This window comes from Emydura macquarii, unplaced genomic scaffold, assembly GCF_026122565.2.
Source record: "Emydura macquarii macquarii isolate MOO-44397 ecotype Brisbane River unplaced genomic scaffold, CSIRO-AGI_Emac_v2 contig_3080, whole genome shotgun sequence".
In the NCBI taxonomy this organism is placed as follows: domain Eukaryota; kingdom Metazoa; phylum Chordata; order Testudines; family Chelidae; genus Emydura; species Emydura macquarii.
The window spans coordinates 3,316,842-3,338,300 of record NW_027133217.1 but is presented as its reverse complement, the minus strand read 5'-3'; the positions used below and the strand labels follow the sequence as shown (position 1 = coordinate 3,338,300).

The 21,459-nt window shown below is 45.3% G+C and overlaps 1 protein-coding gene across 16 annotated transcripts in view; it reads left to right on the top strand.

The window, feature by feature from the left end:
- OBSCN (obscurin, cytoskeletal calmodulin and titin-interacting RhoGEF) overlaps positions 1–15,261 on the top strand; it is a 276,095-nt gene extending 260,834 nt beyond the window's left edge. For all 16 annotated transcript variants that reach the window (XM_067530494.1, XM_067530493.1, XM_067530487.1 and 13 more), the window contains 10 exons: positions 2,315–2,425; positions 2,625–2,792; positions 4,014–4,136; positions 5,890–6,060; positions 7,685–7,802; positions 9,105–9,344; positions 10,187–10,410; positions 11,461–11,536; positions 12,627–12,776; positions 12,926–15,261. In XM_067530494.1, coding sequence (XP_067386595.1) covers positions 2,315–2,425; positions 2,625–2,792; positions 4,014–4,136; positions 5,890–6,060; positions 7,685–7,802; positions 9,105–9,344; positions 10,187–10,410; positions 11,461–11,536; positions 12,627–12,776; positions 12,926–13,103 — 1,559 coding nt within the window. In that variant the 3' untranslated portion in view covers positions 13,104–15,261. The remainder of the gene's footprint in view (positions 1–2,314; positions 2,426–2,624; positions 2,793–4,013; positions 4,137–5,889; positions 6,061–7,684; positions 7,803–9,104; positions 9,345–10,186; positions 10,411–11,460; positions 11,537–12,626; positions 12,777–12,925) is intronic.
- Positions 15,262–21,459: the final 6,198 nt, after the last annotated feature.

Here is a 21,459-nt window from a genome sequence, read left to right as displayed (position 1 = left end):
ACAATTCATTAATAAGAAACCCATGCCATTTTTACTGCTAAACTATCACATGACCCGTAGATAATGGACTGTAATTATATACTGCAATTAAAATGTCATTGATTTAATAGATAATAAATTATTTGAAACAGGCATTGAGGAGCAGGGAAGTGACTTACCAGAAAGCGAATCTCTAAATGGGGCAGCAGGATATTAAGAGAGAAAATCCAGGACTTCATTCATTCATTCATTCTGGGAACATGAGCTCCCAGTTTGACACTGTGGCCAAAATAGCTAATGCCATCCTGGGATGCATAACCCGGGGAATCTCGAGTAGGAGAAGAGAGGTTATTTTACCTTGGTTTGGTACTGTTGGAATTCCGTGTCCAGTTCTGGTATCCACAATTCAAGAAAGATATTTGATAAACTAGAGAGGGTTCAGAGAAGAACCACCAGGATGATTAAAGGACTAGCAAATATTCCTTTTAGTGATAGACTCACAGAGCTCAATCTATTTATTTTAACAAAGAGAAGATTACGGGGTGACTTGAGCATAGTCTGTAAGTACCTGAATGGGGAATAAATATTTAATAAATGGGCTCTTCAGTCTAACAGAGAGAGATATAACATGATCCAATGGCTGGAAGTTGAAGCTAGACAAATTCAGACTCGAAATAAGGCAAACATTTTTAAAATGGGGAGTAACTAACCATTGGAACAATATACCAAGGGTTATGGTGGATTCTCCATTACTGATGCTTTTAAAATAAGGATTGGATGTTTTTCTAAAAGATCTGCTCTAGTAATTATTTTGGGGAAATTCTATGGCCTGTGTTACACAGAAAGTCAGACTAGATTATCACAATAGTCTGTTCTGGCCTTAGAATCTGTGAATCTATGAAATTATCAAGCCTCAAAATAAAGGAGAAAGGTACCTTTATTGCATGTGTCAGCAGTTAGTTTTATCGTGAAATATCATAGAATAATATAATTGCACCAGGCTAGTATCTGAGAAGCTGAGAGTTGTATCTTACAAGCTTCATAAGAATTGTGTAGAGAAAAACCTTGGTAATTTACACACTGTAGTAGGAATTCCAGGAGTTCTTTTTGTTCCATTTTTGCAGCAGCTCCATTGCCTAGTGAGGCTTTCAGATGATTAAAATATAGGTCCTGATCTGAAATGCAAAATAATTGTCTTTGATGGAAGAAATAATGGCGATGGTTTCCACGGCTTTTTTAGATGAACACATTTCAGAGCAAAATGGCATCTGATGTTAAATGCCCTTTTGTGGAATATATGTCTACAAATCTAGGCCCAAATCCAGCTTTCCTTACTCAGGCAAGACTGCCATTGAAGCTGATGGGAGGTTTATTTAGTTATGGATTACAGGACAAGGATACCACAAAAGCCACAAAAGTTATGTTTCTAAACAAGAGCTTCAGATGGCCCTGATGTGCATTTTCATCTGTGAATGGTGTGGGAGCTTTTAAGTCTCACAGGATTTTGGAAGTGGCAAGGTGGGAATCAGATGCCACTCGGATGTTCCCCCAAGTTGGGTAGAGGTAAATCCAGGACTTAACTCCTATGGCTGTGCTTAGTTTCCAGTTCCTTCACTGACTTCATGAACATTCAGACCTTCAATAGCCTTTCTTGGCTCCTGTAGCTTCTCCCCTTGTTTAGACAGAAGGCTAAAATCAACTATCTCCTGCGACATTTGACATAGCTATAGAGAGGAACTTGCACTGTTGCCTATGCTGTAGCTACTGACTGAATAAAGAGATGGCTTCAGTATTTATCCATCCATTCATCCATCCATCCACCCCACCCCACCCCAAACTTTCTAGAGCACCCATCACTGTCATATCAAAGCACTAAGATACTTTCCAAGAACTGTTTAACTGATTGCAAGTGCTACACTTACTAAAGAAAAAGTGTGTTGCATATCACTAATATATTTGTATATTTATATTATAATATAATAACATTTATATTATGTTATAATATAATAGATTTACCTTCTGAACTTCTTGGATCTTCTCTAGGCACCTTGCTTGTAATGGAACATCCCTTCACAGGGTTTGTGCCCGCACTGAGTGAAAATGAGACTGAATGGTCTGCAGGACTTCTTTTTGAACTGTCACACTACAATCGGGTCACTGGGGTCTAAAAAGAAGAGGGTGGCAAAATGAGCACAAGAGTATGAAAAATGTTTTTTTCCCATCGGAGCTCCTTGATAGCTAGTCTGATAAAAGATGCTGTCTGTTATGTTGCTTGTGATTGACATATATAATCATCTTAATCTTTCTGAGATGCTGCTTTCCCTCTTTCTTTCAGCACCTTCTTTTGTAGAAGAGCTCGTGGATCAGGATGCTGCCCTAGGGCAGTCTGTGACTCTGTCCTGCCAAACGTCCGCCCATTTGCCTCTGCACGTTGACTGGTTCAGAGGTGACGTACACACTCATTTGAGTATTTGGGATGATTTAATAGTAGGGTTTGAAGTTATAGCACAACCAAGATGATTGTAAGAACCTACGTTATGGGGGAAGGTGAAGGGGAGTGGATTTAGCGGACACTTCTCCCTGGAAAAGAGGGGACTTTTAGACGTCTCAGTATAATGCAAGGACTTACTCCTTCTGTCTTTCAGACGGGATGCCCATTTGCAGCAGCAGTAGGATCTTGATCTCAGGCACACTCAAAAACTTCCAGCTTTTAACCATATTGGAGGTTACGGCTGAGGATTTTGGTATTTACACATGTGTGGCCAGCAACTCTCTGGGTACAGCATCCACCTCCTGCGTAATCAGGAAGGCAGGTAAGAGAAGGAAGTAATTCAAGGAAGTAGATGCCTACTTTGTACAGCTTCCACTCCAGAATTATATCCAGAATTAGCAGACATACTGCATTATAGATTTTCTTCCATACACAAAGGGATAATTCATTTTCTAGGAACTCACGGAGATAGTTTCAGACAGGAAGGCAGCAAAGGTGATGTATCTATCTCAGTTTGTTCCTTAACCTCAACACCCCTATAGTACAGATGATTCAAGGTGCATTGGTGCAAACTGATGCATTGACCATAATGTAGAAACCTTGATTTAGATGGTTGAAACTGGAAGACCTTGGAACACAGAGACTGGAAATACAAATACCATGTTTTTTAGCAAGCAAGATCATTATTAAAGCTAAAACAAATGACATTCAGAAGGAAGGATAGGAAGATCTTCTAGAATTTGATGGTTAGTAAACCAGTGCTCACAAACTAAAGTTCAAATTTGCATACCTTTTTAACGCCTGGGTTTTTCAATGGTGATTCAGTTTTAGAAAACAATCAAAACATGTTTTTACTCCCAGAGCTAGGCTGGTGCAAGTGCATAGCTTGTATTCATTGTATATACGGAGTCATATTTTTCCATGATGTAAGTCCGTTGAAGTTGATGGAGTTTAGACCAAGCATTCATCTAACCTGTTATGTTTATGTTTTCCATGGACTTTTTCTCTCTCCCCTATCTCTGCTCCTCATACAGCGTCTCTGTGTGTTTTCACAGTGCTTGCTGCAGTTTGCACTGTGTTCTTTCTCACTGATCCTTTTTTCAGAGTCTCTCCTTAGTAGAATGGAAACACAATAACACTCTAGTTTGAGCTAAACTTTCAAGTTTTTGATAAGTTTGCAATTAGGAAGATCTTTTTCACTCGGAGGGTGGTGAAGCACTGGAATGGGTTACCTAGGGAGGTGGTGGAATCTTCATCCTTAGAGGTCTTTAAGGGCCAGCTTGACAAAGCCCTGGCTGGGATGATTTAGTTGGGGTTGATCCTGCTTTGAGCAGGGGGTTGGACTAGATGACCTCCTGAGATCCCTTCCAACCCTAATATTTTGTGATTCTATGATTAGGCAGAGTTTACCATTCCAAAAGGGATCATCTGTTTGAAATGGAAGAATATCTGTAACTGTAAATTAACTCGTCTGTTAAAGGGAGCGGGGTTTCAACCTTCATTTCATATATAACACCCTTAATTTTGCGTGCCTTCCTGACAGAGGTTCTTGCTAGCCCCCCAGCCCCTGATATCGTGGAGGTGTATGAGGATGGAGTGCAAGTGGTCTGGAAACCTGTGGAATCAAACACCACCATTACCTATACTGTACAGTGCAAGAGCGAAGGTAAAGCAGAACTAGATAGTCTCTACTTCTCTTTGTTATTACTTAGTAGTAGTAGTAGTATAGCGCCTAGGAGCCCCAGTCCTGGATCAAGACCTCATTGTCCTAGGTGCTATACAAACAATAAAAAGATAGTCCATGCTCCAAACAACTTAGTTTCCCATTAGAATCCTATTGAAGAGACATCTGAGTTTATAAAACCTGTGCAATGACAATCTCCTTGATACACAGAGGCAGGTATACCTTTAGTCATATATTACTTGGGTTGCCTGACTTGTTCAGAGCCTGATCCAAAGCCCAGTGAAGTCACTGGGTCCCTTTTCATTTACTTCAACTGGTCTTGGATCAGAGCCTGACCTCTCTTTTCAGTTCCTGTTTATTGTTGTTGTTATTTTATTATTAATAATAATATTAAACATTTATCTTGCAGAAGCACTTACAGATCACAACTGGATTGGGCCTAGAGTTATGCAACTTTTTGGTTAGCTGGCAATTCCAAAAAATTAGGGGAAAAAATCATTTTAGATCAACACAAAGCAAACTTTTTTTGAAATTGTGGGAGAATTGTCGAGTAAATTAATTTAATTTAATTTCAGGTCAAACATTGTTTCAGCATTAATTAAATAAAAAGTTTTTATTTTGACCATTTTAAAGCATTTTTTTATGTTTTTAAATAAAATTGAAGGAAATTTTGAAATGAAAAATTGTTTTGAACAAACCTCAAAAGGTTTGATTTTGAAATATTGAAACAAAACGTTTTATGAAAATGTTTTAGCTTTTTTTTTCAGTTGAAACGTTTCAGGGAAATCAGTATAAATTCATGGATCATCGAGGTATCACCACTCAGCATTTTTGGTCAGAAATAAGTTTTGTCCAAAAAATTTTGCCCAGATGTAATTGGGCCCAATTATCCTATGTGCCTTCCTTTAGATCTGTGTACGTATATGCATATGAAGTTCAATCTGGATAGCCACGAGTTAGGTGTGGAGTTGTTTCCCTTATGAGGGTAGGAATAAATCTGTTCCTGTTGTTTCCTGACCGTGGATCTGTGGTGTATCCATTTCACTGCTGACACAGCAATACTATATTACATGATATGTAACCTCAGTATGCAAACTGGAATGTCTAAAAAGTAGAGCTGTGTGAAATGTTTTCAGTAAAATTCAGAATCACGTGAAACTCACCTGGGTCGGGATTCCATTGCAAACCTAAAACTCCTGGAAAGGTCATTTGAGACTTGCAAACTTTGAGTGAATTTGGGCCCAGGTTTAAATTTATTCTGGGGATTCATTTATGGTTCTTAGTTGTAGTTGTGCGATGTTTTCAGTTTTGCTTGCTTTCAACATGAAGCTGAGTAAAACGTAGTGTTTTTTTGAGCAGGGTTTTGCTTTGAGTTTGGGATGCATGTTTGAATCTCAAATCTAAATGAGGAACTTAAGGAGGATGGGTATGAAATTACATGAACTGAATCTACAAACATATTCACTGCCACCCCCTCTCCCCGCAAAACAAGGGCAATGAGACATGAGGGCTCTAATATAAAATACCTGGCTTCAGAAGTGAAAAGATGAGGTCACTACAGACAAGACAAGACAATGAGAGGTTATACTCTCAGGCCACCATTTGCACGGGCTCCTTCAATTAAATATGTCATCAATTTTCTGTACTCCCAGAACAGCAGTAATTGGTGTAACAAAAGACAACATGATAATCCCTAGAACAAGTTCTGACCTGTGTTTCTCTTTCCTTCACCAAGACGGTGAGTGGAAGACCCTTGTTACTGATGTGGCTGACTGCTGCTACTCTGCCAATAATCTCTCCAGGGGCTTGACTTATTCCTTCCGGACAGCCTGCATCAGTAAAGCTGGAATGGGACCTTACAGCATCCCATCTGCCAAAGTAAAGATTGGTGAAAAAGACCAAAGAGGTAAGCTATTGAGTGGTGGTAGAACATTTCAATTTTCCAACATCTACACTATCGCATCTTCTTTGTGTGTGCACTCAGGGGAAATGGAGTATAAATCTGGAGTAACTCCATTGCCTCCAGTGTGTTTTAGGGTTTTGAATCCTTAGGCGCTGTTGTTCACAGATGATCCCTTAGCTGGAAGTGGGATGAGCTGTGATAACGCCTAATCTTGGCATTTAGGGGTTGAAACCATTGATTACTTGTAGAGAAGAGGCCACTCAATGGGCTCTCTGACATGCTCATTTAATTTGGATGATCACCAGGGAACAAAATCAGAGTAATGTGTTTCAATTGTGTGAAGCATTGGCTTAATACTATACCTATGAAAGTAATGAAAAGTCCACTGAAATTCCATGGCCCTGGTCCTGTCTACAAGCCAGAACTTGGTGGTTAATAGATGTGAATTGGTGTTTGCTTCTGTAAAATTCCCTTTTTTTCATTTTGGGCTATTTTGCTGTTTGGATAGTCAAACCTATCCTAACATATTTTTTCCTATATTTTAATGTTTTGTATTGTTGCTTATTTTTAAAGAAATCCATTATCTGAAAAGGAGTATCTGCCAGCAGCCGAATGTGTTCCTCTGAGAATTGAGATGGTGGCCTATCTGGCATATTATTTCTCTTTCCACCAACTGAAAAGATTCTACTACACCAAAGAAATAATCCTCCCCATGTCAATGTAACTTGTCAATGTAATTTACCAATCCTCACCTCGCATGCTCACCCGAGGGCCAGGGATTCTCAACCATTTTCATACCGTAATCTCGCAATCACTCTGTCTTTATGCCATTGCACATGGTGCTTCCACGGAGGTGCTGTAATGATTCATATGATGCCCCCGTTCCAGGGGAATATCCAGGAAGGACCAATTGCAAGTGACTGAGCAAATCTGCTTCAGCTGATGAAATGAAACATGGAGTAGAAGCAGGTTCCCAGTCCCCAGGCAACGTCTTGCCATTTCATTGAGGGCTGTGACCAGTTGGCAGGTTGAGAACCAGTGGCCTAGGCTAACTATAGATTAATTGTCGCCATTTGCAGTGAGAGAGAACAACAAGTTCTTACACTATATCCACAAGTCCTCTACTCTGACTGTCTATGTAATAGGCTAGGCCAAAGGAAGCTCATGTCTACACTGGAGTTGGAGGTGGAATTTCCAGCGCAGGTAGACATACCCACGCTAGATCGGATTGAGCTAGCATGCTAAAAATAGAAGTGTAGCTGCAGTAGCATGAGCGGCGTGACAAGCTAGCTGCCCTGAGGACAGTCCTGTCAGAGACACTAGGTACGTACTTGGGGTGGCGAGCCTGTCCAGCCGCCCGTGCCATGGCAGCTACACTGCACTACACCTCCAGCTTCAGTGGCGGCATACCCTGTGCTCAGTCCTGAAGGTGTTTCTTTGCACTCGAACATGCTTTGAGGCCTCTGTTGTGCGACATTTCACAAATTGGCCAGCTTCAGTCTGAAATACCATAGCTGCCTGTCTTCCTCTCCAGTTACAGCAAGATACCCAGGGACGGCAAAGCAAGGGTTGGGACTGAACCCACTCTTGTTTTCCCTCATACAGCCATGTCTCTCTTTCCCTCTAGCATTTCAGTCTGCGGCGCAGATGTTCTCAGCTGCTACAGAAGATGGGAGTGAAATAATGACACCCTCGGAGCCTTTTCCAACGCAGCAAACCTACGCCTTCCAAACCGAGATCAAAAGGTAGGAAGGACAGAAATCCAGTTACACTCATGTTCAGGGAGAAGTGCTGCTTGCAGCTTCATTTTGGACCCTTACACTCAGAAATGTCAGTTTTATAAACCTACCGACCACCCGTCTGTTAGCAGTCCATTTACCCCTTTGTTTTAATGAAAACATCTCTGGTAGGTAAGGATACAGGGCCTTTCAGGCTAAGGTTGTTTGCTTGACTGCCCACCTCTCGTGTGACTTGATATTAGCATCTTTAAATGAATTGTGAGCCAGACCCTGCTCAAATGGACAGGTGTAGAGCTTTCATGAGCTCCATATACGTACTCACCAACCAGGGCCGTGCATACTCCTTCCAGTTAGTTAGAACTTGCCTTTGAGCACCTGGGGTTCATAGCAATTCAAATCCAATAGCTGGACACCAGTTGTAGCAGATCCATAGGCCCACAGAACTTAACTATCATTATTGTACCCCACATTGAACAGAGGAGAGGGGCTTTCCATGAGGTGGGAGGGGGGAGAAGATGGGGCCAGTGAGGACTCACTCCAGGCAAGAGTTCCCATCACCTTGTAGAGGCTCCCCCGGAACCCTTAGGAACTAGCGCATCCCCAAGGGATTTCACATCTGGGAATTAGCCAGTGTCCTAAAAGGTAAACTTACTGAATCCGAATTTGGGTTCTAAACACTGGATTCTTGGTAATGGGCCCATTCCTGGACAGCCATGAATTCTGGGCTAGCGAAGGATTCTCTCTCAGGTTGCCTCTACACTTGTGAACTTGGGGCGTGAATCCCAGCTCACTTGACGTACTCGTGCTCGCTCTCACTAAAATAGGAATGCAGCCGTGGTAGCATGGGCAGCAGTGAGGGGCATCCTGGCTAGCCACGCTGAGCATGTACCCATGGAGTTCAAGCAGGTTTGTGCTCAGCACAGCTAGCCCACGCTTCTCCGGCTACGCTATTTTTAGTGTGCTAGGTCACGGAGAGCTAGCGTGAGTGCGACGCCACATGCTGGGAATCACACCCCCAGCTCCAAGTGTAGACACCCCCTCCCCCCAACTGCACTCATGCATTGCATTTATTAATTACAGACGCCAGGGGTCAGGCTTCTGCTGCTGCCGTTAAAAGGAGCCATATGGTTTCCCTTGCTCAGACTTACGGTCTCTCATAGCAGCCCCGCGTGATCCTGGTTTTCAACACAGGGTCTGGATGCAGAATAAGCAGTAGAAGTTTGAAGCACGGAAGAACCTGGTTCAGGCTGCCTTGTTCCAAGAGCAGCAGAAGAAGTTTAACGGGCCCTTGTGTTTTTGTTGCTCCAGAGGGCGTTTCAGCATCGTCAGACAGTGCAGGGAAAAATTAAGCGGAAAAGCGCAGGCTGCCAAAATTATCCCCTACCGGCAAGAGGACAAGCAGGCTGTGCTCCAGGAGTATCAGGTCCTGAGGAAGCTTCATCACACAAATATAGTTCGGCTGCAGGGAGCGTATGTGAGCCCCCAGCACCTAGTGCTGATCCTGGAGTTGTGCGTGGGGCCAGAGCTACTCCACTGTCTGGCTGAAAGGTATGTCCCACTGGGCCTGCTTTGCTCGAGGCTGGGTTATCTAGTTGAGGCGTCTCTACAGTGGATTCTTGCCCAACTCTTCCTTCTGGAGCATCAACTCCACCCATGTTTTCCCCTGGTCTAATCTCCTATTATACTTGTGATACATCTCCGTACTCCTTTGAGACTTGTTTGGATCTTCGGCTTCCATTGATCAGCCACAAGCCAGTCCCTAGGGAGTGCCACCGGCTCTTTCCCTCCGTTCCCAGAGATGGAAAGCAGCAGTTTGTTTATGCCTCTGTTCGCCGCCTAGATTCCCAGAGTCGCTCCTGAAATCCCAGCCCTTGAGTGGCCATGAAGAGGCTGCTGATATTGGACAAGCTGAAATCCTACCTTTAAGGTGTAACTGTGCTCTAGATAGCATAGGGATTGTGTGTGGCTCTGGCAGCCCATCCACCTATTCCCATTTCTCCTTCAGCCTCCCACTGACGGCTGAAAACTGATCAGATGAAATCTTGTGAGTAAGAAGGCAAAGCCCATGATCTAAGCACAGGCGCTGCGTTCTGATCCCAGTCTGCCACTGACTCCCTCTATAGCCCAGTCCTTTAATGTCTCAGCCTCAGGTTTCCATCTGTAATGCAGGCATAACAATATTCACTTACCTGCCCTCGGTGGAGTTTTGTGAGGATTAGTGAGTAATGTTGGTGAAATAGCTGACGCAGATGAAAAATGGCGGGTACTGTTGTTACTGATCATGTTAGGAGTCCATGGGAATTTTCCTGTTGACTTCAGTGGAAGCAGGATCGGGCCATTAAAATACGCAGGAAGGAAGACTATGATTTTCACTGTGTTTCCATTACCAGGACATCCTATACAGAGGTGGAGGTCAGAGACTATCTATGGCAGATTCTCAGTGCAGTTGAGTTCCTTCACACACACCACATCCTGCACTTGGATCTGAGGTCTGAAAACATGATAATTACCGAACCCAACCTGCTTAAACTCCTGGACTTTGGCAACGCCCAGTTCTACTCGCCAGACAGAGTCATTACCATGGATAGGTGCATTGACTATGTAGAAACCATGGGTGAGTACAGTACGTCAGTGCTAGGTCAGTGCAGAGTCAGCATGGCCTTGGGTCCCTGCTAGATGGAAGGTCAGACTGGGACAATGGTGGGCGCAACACTTTACAGATGTATTTGCAGATGTTCCCATTTGTTGCCAGCTAACAGGAAACTGGGTTTGGCCTGCATGCTCTTAAAGTATTCCCACTTGGTCTATAATGGAAGTTATAGACCTGGATGCTTCTGCGATGTCCAGAATTCACCCTGAATTTCCTAGTCTGGATGATGCAGGAGTTCAGAATGGTTTGAGCCTGCCTATGTGTTAACCCTAGCCTGAGTTTGGCTGGCTGCACTGTGGGTCGTAGGTGAGTGGAAACAGCCGTCTCCCCGGCTTGCTTGTCCAAGTGATTCAGTGAATTGAATTGGTAACTACTAAAACTGACATTGGCTGATTTAAAATGTGAGACAACCCTTGTAAGGCAGAATGTCTCATCACGAGCGTTGAGGGGCAGAGCTAGTGAGTGTACGGTGCACGTTCCCTTCTCATTGACACCAGTAAAACAACGAGAGCTCTGTGGCACCTCTAAAAGTGGGTTTCTGCCCACGAAAGCTTATGCCCAAATAACTTGGTTGGTCTTTAAGGTGCCACAGAACTCTCGTTGTTTTGCTGAAAACAGACTAACACGGCTACCACTCTGGAACTCGTTTCCACCAGCGTTACTGCTCACTTCAAAGGGGTCACTTTGGATTTACACCAGTGTAAGTGAAAGGAGAGTCATGCCCATAAAATGCACACAGTGTAGTCACCGCCAGGGCAAAAGCAATGGACACAGCACTAGATTTGTAACCACAAAGTCTTTTGGAGATGTTTTCATAGGTCTCCATTTGTTTGGTTTCTTAAATGACTCAGGATGTCCGTGGGGTGTCAGACATCAACCTGCTCTCTGTAACAGACCTTGTCTTCCTCATCATGTGGGAATGTAGCAAGGATTAAAGCTAGCACACAGCTTTCCTGCTGGCATAAAGGTTCCATCTTGTAAGGAAACTCCACTCACACTGCTGTGCCTTTCTAGCTCCAGAGCTGCTGTCAGAGCAAGGAGCCCTCCCGCAGACTGACATCTGGGCTGTCGGCACCACTGCTTTCATCATGTAAGTTGGTCCCTAGCAAAGAATTAGAAATCCTGGTGTGACCACACTTCAGGAAGGATGTGGGCAAACTGGAGAAAGTCCAGAGGAGGGCAACAAAACTGATGAAAGGTCTAGAAAACGTGGCCTACGAGAAAAGATTGAAAAAATGGGGTTTGTTTAGCCTGGAGAAAAGAGGGGGGTGGGCACATGACAACAATCTTCAAGTATGTAAAAGGTTGCTATGAAGAGAAGGATGATAAATTGTGCTTCTTAACCACTCAGGATACAACAAGAAGTAATGGGTTAAATTGCAGCAAGGGAAATTTAGATTAGACATTAGGAAAAACTTGCAAACTGTCAGGGCAGTTAAGCACTGGAACAAATTACCTAGGAAGGTTGTTGAATCTCCATCATTAGAGGTTTTTAAGAGCAGGTTAGACAAACACCTTTCAGGGATGGTGTAGATAATATTTAGCCCTGCCTCAGTTTAGGGGACTGAACTAGATAACCTATAGAGGTCTCTTCCAGTCCTGCATGTCTATGAGTCTATGACTGTGGATTGCGTCAGTGGAAGGCAGCTTTAAACCCACTAGGGTTTCAAAGAAGACCCACCAGCAGAGATGCACTGAGGTCCTGCAGCATTCCAGCCACATCCCTCCTCCTGGCCACGCTCCCAGAACCAAGAGCTGTGAAATAGAGTGGTTTAAAGCTGCCTATGCTGGTTCTACACCGTCGGAGGTGAAAGGGTACTCTCTGGTGGGCTGATGTGCTGCCTTTATAACCTCTTAACACAGCAGGATCGGTGTAGACTCAGACCCACACCCACCTTTTTGTATATGGCTCGGCGCTCCGAAAACCAAACCACCAGCCTGCTCATGCATGTTAAAACGACACGAAGGAAAAACTATTTTAACGAAACCCTTCCTCAAATAAATCATCTCTTCTGCCATTTCCTCTTCCTGTACAATCCTTCTCAGCACTGGGAGGCTCGTCTTCCTCACGCTGACGCAGCACTTCACAGGAGCGCTCTGAAAGGAACTGGGAACAGGAATGCGTTTACAAAGCGGCCTTTCCCCTTGCGTCGATTTACCCTCTTTTTTTTTTGTGGTAGGCTGAGTGCCGACTACCCCCTCAGCTCTGACGTGGCCTGTGACTTTCCGAGAATCGCCAAGAAAGGGAAGGTGAAACTTACCAGATGCTACGCGGGTCTGTCTGGGGGAGCCGTGACATTTCTCCAAAGCACACTGTGTGCAAATCCCTGGTAAGAGGCTGCTTGTTTCCCAGCATGCAAACCTATGCAGGGCCCAGTTACTGCTCTCTTCTCTCTCTCGCCAGCTACCTCACTTCCTCTCGCTGCATGTCTCCCTCTGATCCAGATTTCTTGTCACTCTTGTTCACTTCCTGTCCTAGGGGTAGGCCATCGGTAACGGAATGCCTTCAGTTTCCCTGGCTCCAGGAGACGGGTTTGGATGACAGACAGCAAGCCGTGGTCACTTTCTCCACCGCCAAGCTGAGGAGTTTCCTAGCAGAACGGGAAAAGAAAAGAAGCCTGCTGTGTTCAAAGTATGGGCTGATGGTTGCACAGTGAAACTGATATGGACACAGTGAAGAATAGATTCTCCCACCCCACATGCCCCGACAGATGTTTGTACTGGGGGTTTGGTACCTAAGCGTCATTTCTGGTTACAAACCTGGTGCAGTAAAACAGTGACCCTGATGCCTTAGAGAGAGCTTTGGGTGACCAGTTCCCATTAGAAACGAGTGAATGGGACCTGGGTCTCTGGGTGGCTTTGAAAATCCTTCCCTTAGAGTTGTAAGTCTGCATGTAACACCGCTCAGTGACTTCCCCACGAGCTCCAGCAACAGCACAGAGATACCAGACCCTCAGCCACTTCATGAGCCTCTCAGACGTTACTAAACAGGCTCCCCACAATAACAGCAACCTCAGCATTTGGTCACCTGTAATCCCGTGCTACTCACGTCTTCTAGCCTGTCTCTCAAAACCAAAAGGATTTGGTAAAAAATTTCCCTGGGGCTGGGGTAGAGGAGGCTATTGAATGCTAGTGCCCCAGGATGGAATCAGAATATATAAATCTTCACCGTTAAAAAATATACATTGTGTGGCTATCAGACGAAATGTCATGTGTGTGCCTGTCTTCTAGGCAAAGCTGTAAGTAACTGCAGCTATAAATAACGTTTGTTCAACAAGGCATCTGATGTGTCTGTCACACTGTAGCCAGGGCTAGAGTGGACACAGTCAATCAGCATGCAGCAGTGACGGGGCCCCGTGTGTAACGTACCGTGGCCATGTTCATGTGCAGACCCCACAGTCATAAGTGGGGATGGAAGCCAAGACAAAGCACAGGCCTCTGCCACTCACACTAAAAGAGAACGCTTTCATCTGTGAGCAAGGAGCAGGCTGCAAAGCCAGCCACTAGAGGGAGTCATGATCACACTCGTCACAGAGCTTGTTACATGGACCATCTCTGCACACTACTGCGGATAAGACTGTAAAAGGGACTCCCAGGCAGCATAGACAGTAGCTGTCCCAGGTCAGAATAAGGCAGGCTTCATTTGTCTCCAGTGGGAGTCAGTCTTGTGCGTACCTTGTACTAGAGGAGACACACGGACAGCCATTTGTGGCCATCTTCCTGATCCTGCAAGAGAAAAGGCACTCAGATGGTCTTGAATTTTTCAGTGGAAGACTAAATTAATCCTTTGTGTGCTATTCCTATGCACGGCCCTGATCATGCCGTCTCAGACACAAGCCCCTTATTTTCTGCTCTGCACTAACAGAGTGGCAGAATATACAGCGTACACCACTGGGGCAATCTACATATGCCCCTGGGCGTTGTGATCTGGGCAGCATGGATGGAAATCCTCAAAGGGCTGATGCTTACTGTGGTTATAACCACCGTGAATATGAACTATGGGGGATATATGTAAAGTCTCCAGTCTTTATAATCAGAGGGCAAATATATCAGACACCTAGTAGCTTAAAGCAACCCTGACTTGCTTTATCTGAACCTGTTGTCTTAGGAATTCTACACTGATTTTGCAGTTCACTGCCTTGGTACATCGATAGGGGCTCTGTAGGGTAGATGGCCCCTGCAGGGAGAGACTTTGCACAATTAGGATTTTAGAGCGAGGCATTCCCTCACAGGAAGGACTCAAATGAGCATGCTCAGAAACAAAACTCTTGTCCACACCTGGGGAGAGTTCTGTAACTGCAGAGGGCCCCGCTTTGGGCCTTGAAACTCGTGTGTGAGAGTTGGTTCATTGCAATGAACTCGCCACGCTGCCTGGCTTTCTGTCGAAAGCAACCTGAGCTTGCTTTTGTTGGCTGCCTCCAGACAGACACCAGTTCCACAGATGCTCAGGGGAGACGTAACAAACCCAGGAATCCGCGGTGATGAAGTTAGGATCGTTTTTCCTTAATTCCTACCACAACCTTTTTAATCAGCCACACACAGCGTGCTCCTTTTCATGGAAGCAATCTAAGTAGTGCCATGGTTCCCATTATGATTCTTCAACACATCAAAGGTCACTTACGCTCGACAGTCTGTTAGCTGTTGCTGGGTGTTCCACTGAATGTACACGACACATACAGGCAAAACGTGTCTTTGCCGCTGAATGTACGAGACACATACAGGCAAAACATGCCTGTTATGCTGCTGAGTGTTCTGGGAATTTCTAGATGGAGCACACCTGCTGAACTACTGTATGTGCTGTGTGTGTATCTGGGTAGAATATGCTGAGCTGTGTGTGTATCTGGGTAGAATACACCTGCTGAACTACTGTATGTGCTGTGTGTATCTGCTGAGCTGCTGAATGTGCTGGGTGTATCTGGGTAGAATACACCTGCTGAGCTGCTGAATGTGCTGGGTGTATCTGGGTAGAATACACCTGCTGAGCTGCTGAATGTGCTGGGTGTATCTGGGTAGAATACACCTGCTGAGCTGCTGAATGTGCTGGGTGTATCTGGGTAGAATACACCTGCTGAACTACTGTATGTGCTGTGTGTATCGAGGCAGAATACACCTGCTGAGCTGCTGAATGTGCTGGGTGTATCTGGGTAGAACACACCTTTTATGATGCTGAATGTATCTGGCGTGTCTAGTTAGAATGCGCCTGTTACGCTGCTGAATGTTTCGAGTGTATCTCAGTAGAACATACCTACTGTGCTGCTGAATGATCTGGGTGTTTCTAGGTGGAAATGTTCTAGGTGTGCTGAATGTTCTAGGTGTGCCTAGCTCGAAGGCACCACTGTACTGCTGAATCCATGCTAACTCTTCCATTATGAAAGACGTTAATAGACAATCATCTGCTCAGCGGGTGCACTGTAGTACCACTCTTACTAGGGTTAGCCCCTACTTTCAATGAGGCCCCTATTGGTACTCGCTGTACGGCAGTCAAAGGCACGTGACACAACAATTGCCTTGACCTCATTCAACACAGAATTTGCGTGGTCTAAAGGCATTCTGTCGCTCAGGCACCCGGGCTGTTGGTTTGTAGACCTTCTCATACATTTGGGAGATGTGGGAACAGAGGTATTAGAAAATGTGTTTCTTTTTCATTTCTAAATAGAGGCCACAACTTCCAGGAGTTCAGTGTCTTTCATTGCTTCTAATCTCTGTCGTGGATTGTTTTCATTTACATTTGGTGGTCTTAGCGTTGTATTTCTTTTGTGAATATAATCTCTGCGTTTATGTGAAGTGATTCATGTATCTATTGGTTCTGTTGTGGTCCGTTTATTGCACCAAATTCCCTTTTTGACTTTCATTACAAACCGTACGTAAGAGGATGTTTTGCTCATAGTTCTGTGTCCAGAAGCGTTAATGGGGACGGAAGCGGGAAATCAGTCCCTAATGTCCTACCGCTTCAGAAGATCATGAGTGAGTGGTAGTGTTTAAATGGCAACCGTCTTTCCAGTCGTGTGCAATGAACATTGGTAAGATCCCAAAGTGCATAGCGCTATGGTTCCCCATGATGCTTGTACAGTGAAATGTGACGGAAGCTAGAGGACATTTAACTAGATTGGGGAGAGCAGACACAGATTCAACCAGACTATGAAGCTTTGAATTTCAAAGGTACGTTGTCGCCATAATCCGTTGTGGAAGAGAGTCCTTAGAACCAAATTCTGTGCTCCGTTCCATTGCAGCTAGAGGAGTTACTTTGGATCAATATTGGTGTTACTTAGATCAGAATCCACCTCGGAGACTTTTTCAGGATGCTGTCTGCCCTCCAGCTTCTTATCACAGCAATCAGCTGTGCTTTAGCTTGGCTCAGCCTAGCGCTTTGATTTAATTTTTATGGTGGAGGGGTCAATATATGAAAGAAAAACCCATTTAAGAGTAAAAATTTTAATGCAGGTTAACAACTGTCAAGACCTGGGCTCATACTCCCTTTCTCTTTCTCGTGTGAGTCAAATTAACTGATTTTTCTTCTCTGATTTGCATGCATTTTGAACATGTCAGACGTCTTTTATGCACTCAATACTGTTTTGTTAAATAAACTATTTTGACAAAGAAGTTAAACCATATTTTTTGCTGTGTTGTATTTGTATATAATTATGGTACTGTAGCATTCAGGCGTCGCAGTCAGCCTCGGGGCCATTTTGTTCTAGGCACAGCACGAACACGTACGAAGAGCCAGTTCCTGCTGCGAAGACCTTAAAACCTCAGAGAAGTGACACATGAAGGGTAGGTAGAGAGGGATACAAACAAACACATCCCATTTGTATATATGACCGTCATTTTAATAGTATTATAAACATATTAAATGCTAGCTATCACCGTATGACCTCAATGTAGCTATCACTAACTGGCTAACTTTCTGAAAGCCCGAGGATGGGTCTTTTCTCATTAGGAGTAGCTCATCTTAAAGTTCTCTAAGTGGGTAGCCCCAGACAATTAGCTAAAAGCAGAGAATGGCTTTTGCCACTAATATCAAAGCTGCCTGGTTGATTCTCTAGTGCTGAGCGTCCTTGACAATTACTGCAATAGATTCTATAGACAATAAAAATGGGGAAATCTTCCTAGGTGCTTACATGGCGCCCATCACTGTTCCTTAACCTTAGATGTATATTTATACCCCCAATCTGATTTCTGTTCCTTACGTCTGACGAAGTGGGTTACAGCCCACGAAAGCTTATGCCTGCAGAAATTAAGTTTGCTAGTCTTTAAAGTGCTACAGGACTCTCGTTGTTTTTGCAGACTAGCACGGCTACCCCTCTGGAACTTTTCATCACTGTAGTGTCAGAGTAAAACATTCTGTAGCAATCTGACAGCCAATGGTTTGTTCACACTCCATCCGTCAAGCAGAAGGAGTGAAATAACCCTTCTGATCTGGGCAGGGTCCCTTCACCAGAGATTTCTGGACTCCCCAGGCACATATTTGGTGACAATCCATAACAAAATACACATGCACGAAAACCAGAGACCTATTTTATTTATCACATTCTAGACGTGGGCCTGAGAAGGGGGATTGGAAAACTAATGCCACAGCAAAAGTTTGGATTTTTTTTTCCCATGCAGCTGCTCCAAAAGAGAACTATCTCTTACATTAAACTAGCTCAGCCCACTCTTCTCCCTGTAAACCCACAGCTAAGAGAACAGGAAGAGATGTAGAAAAGGGGGGGAAGGGGGAGATGGGAATTGCAGCTTCACTTCAACAAATACCTCTTTTTATAACCAGATATTTAGCAGTTTTTGAGCCTGCTGCCGCATTAGTTGCTCACACCAAGCCCACGCTCACTTCGAGGGCATGATTGGGTGCCGCAGGAAATGAGAAGGTGGCCAAGGACTTGGCTGCAGAATAACAGAGTCTCCTGCAAAATACAAGTTCAGGCAAATTGGAGAGAGAGCAAATGCACCGGATGTTCAAAGAGCCCAGCTTCGAGAAGCAAAGGGGAAAAGCAAAGAAGGACGGAGCATTAGGTGAAATGCACAGGTGCCCGCCAGTGCCACCACTGCCTGCGTTAGACCACAGGTCGCCAAGCTTAACCACACAGAGGGCTGCTGTGGCAAATTGGTAAGTTTACAGAGAGACGCTGGACGGCCTGCAGACACAAACATACGGCACGTCCTCTGCTTGAGACACGAGGCGACTCGATGACAGAAACGGCTTGTTCATGTCACCCGCAGAGAACGCGACAGCTGATCAGCTTACCCTGCAATTATGAGAGGGAGCCAGGGGCTGCCTTTAGGGCCTCAGGCTTTTCTTCAGCCCTCCCCTGCACACGCTGCCTCTAGCCCCTTGGCATGAAGAATGCCGAGATATACACTGGGGCTGAAATAGCTGGTATCATTCCACTTGCCATCCACCTATCAGTATGGCTCACAGTTGCTCAGGGAGCCCTCTTCGTTGTATATGTTTTGACCCGCCTTGTGTATGTCGTCCGTGGGGTTAGCCCCCAGGGCCTTCGTCATAAGCATCCACCCCATGAGCAAAAAGAGTAGCTCCATTAGCTAACAGTGATACTAAACTGCTACCCCCTAGTGCAGCAGCCCCCAGAAAAGGACATGGCTCACGCTTTTCCACTGGGTTACATGTACACTCTTCAGAAACTTGTACTTACTTATCGCCTCCCCTGAGTCGTCATACAGGCTAGCTGGATGCGTGTTTAGTTCCTTCTTTGGGGGGATTCCTGCCTCCAAATGGTTTTGATTGTGCCTCTTCATATTCTTTCTAATTTATCACTATCGCTCAGGTATAGCAGTGCCCAGCATGGATTCCAGCACACTCGCCTTGCCACTGCCAGAGAGAGAAGTACTGCCACCTCCGCACTGCGTGATGTGATGGGTCCGGACAGGCTGATGCAAACCCGTTGTTTTGTGTGCAAGTCACAGCATCTGGTTGAAAGAAGGACTCTTGCTTCTTTTCCTGAGCATGCAGTAAAGTCATAGATCGGAAGACAATCTAGTGGCTAAAACTACATCCCATCGGAAACAATCCCTCAGTGGTAGGGAGGTGGGATGGACAGACGTGATCTCCCTATCCTGATTCCAGAACCAAGTTTGTCACAAGTTTGTCACAGGCTGGGAGATCCTTCTTGCTGAACTCCTTCCCTCTGGTTGCAGTGGGGAGGGAGGGAGGGAGGCGCTGCTGGAAGTCTGGCACTGGGGGCAGGTGAAGGGCCGCTTGCTGGTGTGGATGCGCCCATGCCGGAAGACGTTGGAGAGCTGGCTGAAGCTCTTGGCGGGCGCACCGGCAGCAGCTGTAGGGTGTCTTGCCCGTGTGGGTCCTCTGGTGCGTCGTCAGCTCCCACGTCTGCAGGAAGCACTTCCCACACTTGCCACACTCAAAGGGCTTCCTGTGGACATGGGCGGTCTCATAATGCTTCAGGCAGAGCTTCGGTTGTTGCTCTTCTTGCACATGCCACGTTGGCATGGCCTCTCTTCCGGCTCAGGCCGGCCTTGCGCAGGGAGCTCCCCAAACCTGCCTCCACATCCCCCTGGGACATCAAGCCCAGCTCCTCTGTGGTGGGGACCTGGACTGCTTGGTGGAAGTTTTGTACTGGCTGGCTGCTCTGGAACATGCTCGTGCCCAGATTCCAGGACAACATGACATGCAACCCCGAGCTTCAAGGCCCTTTCTTGTGTGGCTCAGTTCCGCTTGGAAACCCATCAACTGCTGGGTGGGGAAGAGAATCCACACATCAGCTCCTGGCACAGGGCAAGGTGAGGGGAACCACTATATTTCGCAGCAGGGGATATTCGGATGCAGGCAGCGCCTACCTGGAAAATACCCCCAGATCGCACATGATACCGGGCTCCTGTTTGTGTGTCTGACAGGCAGACACAGAGGGGCCTTCACTCTGGGGTGGGGGTGGGGGGGGGGTTGATCATCAGGAAAAAGGAAGTAGAGACCCTAGGCCAGGTTGGGCTTTGGTGTGTCTCTGGAGGAGTCAATGGCATTATGTCAAGAATGAGTGGTTGCTGGTTTTCTAGGTGCCAACATAAGGTGAGACCCAGGGCCTAATTTTCAGAACTCAATAATACCCAAACTGCCCCATGGCAATTCTGTTGTGATAACTGTGCCTACAACTTTTCCCTATTCGTGAGCTGAGCTGTAAAAAATGAGTGAAATGTTCATAAAATGTCATCATAACTTAGAACCACAAATAGCAATGGGAAACGGTGCCAAAGGGAGACAGACAGACTGAATTATTCCAAACAAAAAGGCCTCCTGATATTACTCAAGAGCTGGGTTAAGATCATCTCTGGTAAACAACAGAAGGGTGGGACCAGAAACCAACTGGCCAAAATTGATGTGTTGGGAAATAGGCTGAACTGGTAAACAAAATAATGAAGGGCTGGGCTAAGCCACTCACCCCTCTCTGTTTTTGGGGCGCGTCTTCTCCGGTCCTGGAGTGGCTAATGGGACCGTGTGCTGCGCCTTTGTTTCTCCAACGCGTGAGCATCAACCCCAGACACAGAAGTTGCCTTTTTTTATCTTTACTGTTATTTTCGCTTCCCTCTTGTGTGCGTTTGTCTTGTTTTGTCTTCTAGAAACTGGGCTCAGACTTTAACAACAGCTGCAGCCCAGCTCAACTCCCTTCTTTCCTTTTCCCCAAAATCAACAGTGATCACCACTTTTACCACCCTCCAAAAGACTCTCCAATAGAGGGGTGGTCCTTCTGAAAACTCTCTCCAGTTAGAAGGAAAAGAAACAAGGGATGTTATTAAAATGCAGCCTTACTTAATATTTTATATTTCAAATGCTGTAACCTTTGCACCCTTCTTCGCTGTATCTTTAATAAAGGGTTAAAAAGATGTCTCCTGGTGTGTTTGCCAGGGGACTGAGCAGGATGAGACGTCTGTAAACAGAGCCCCGAACTCTGTTTAAAACTGTTTAACATTGGACAATGACAGGGTCACATTAACACCTTTGGGCCCATTTATTCCATCTAAACTGACACAACAGGTTGTAGGAGGTGATGG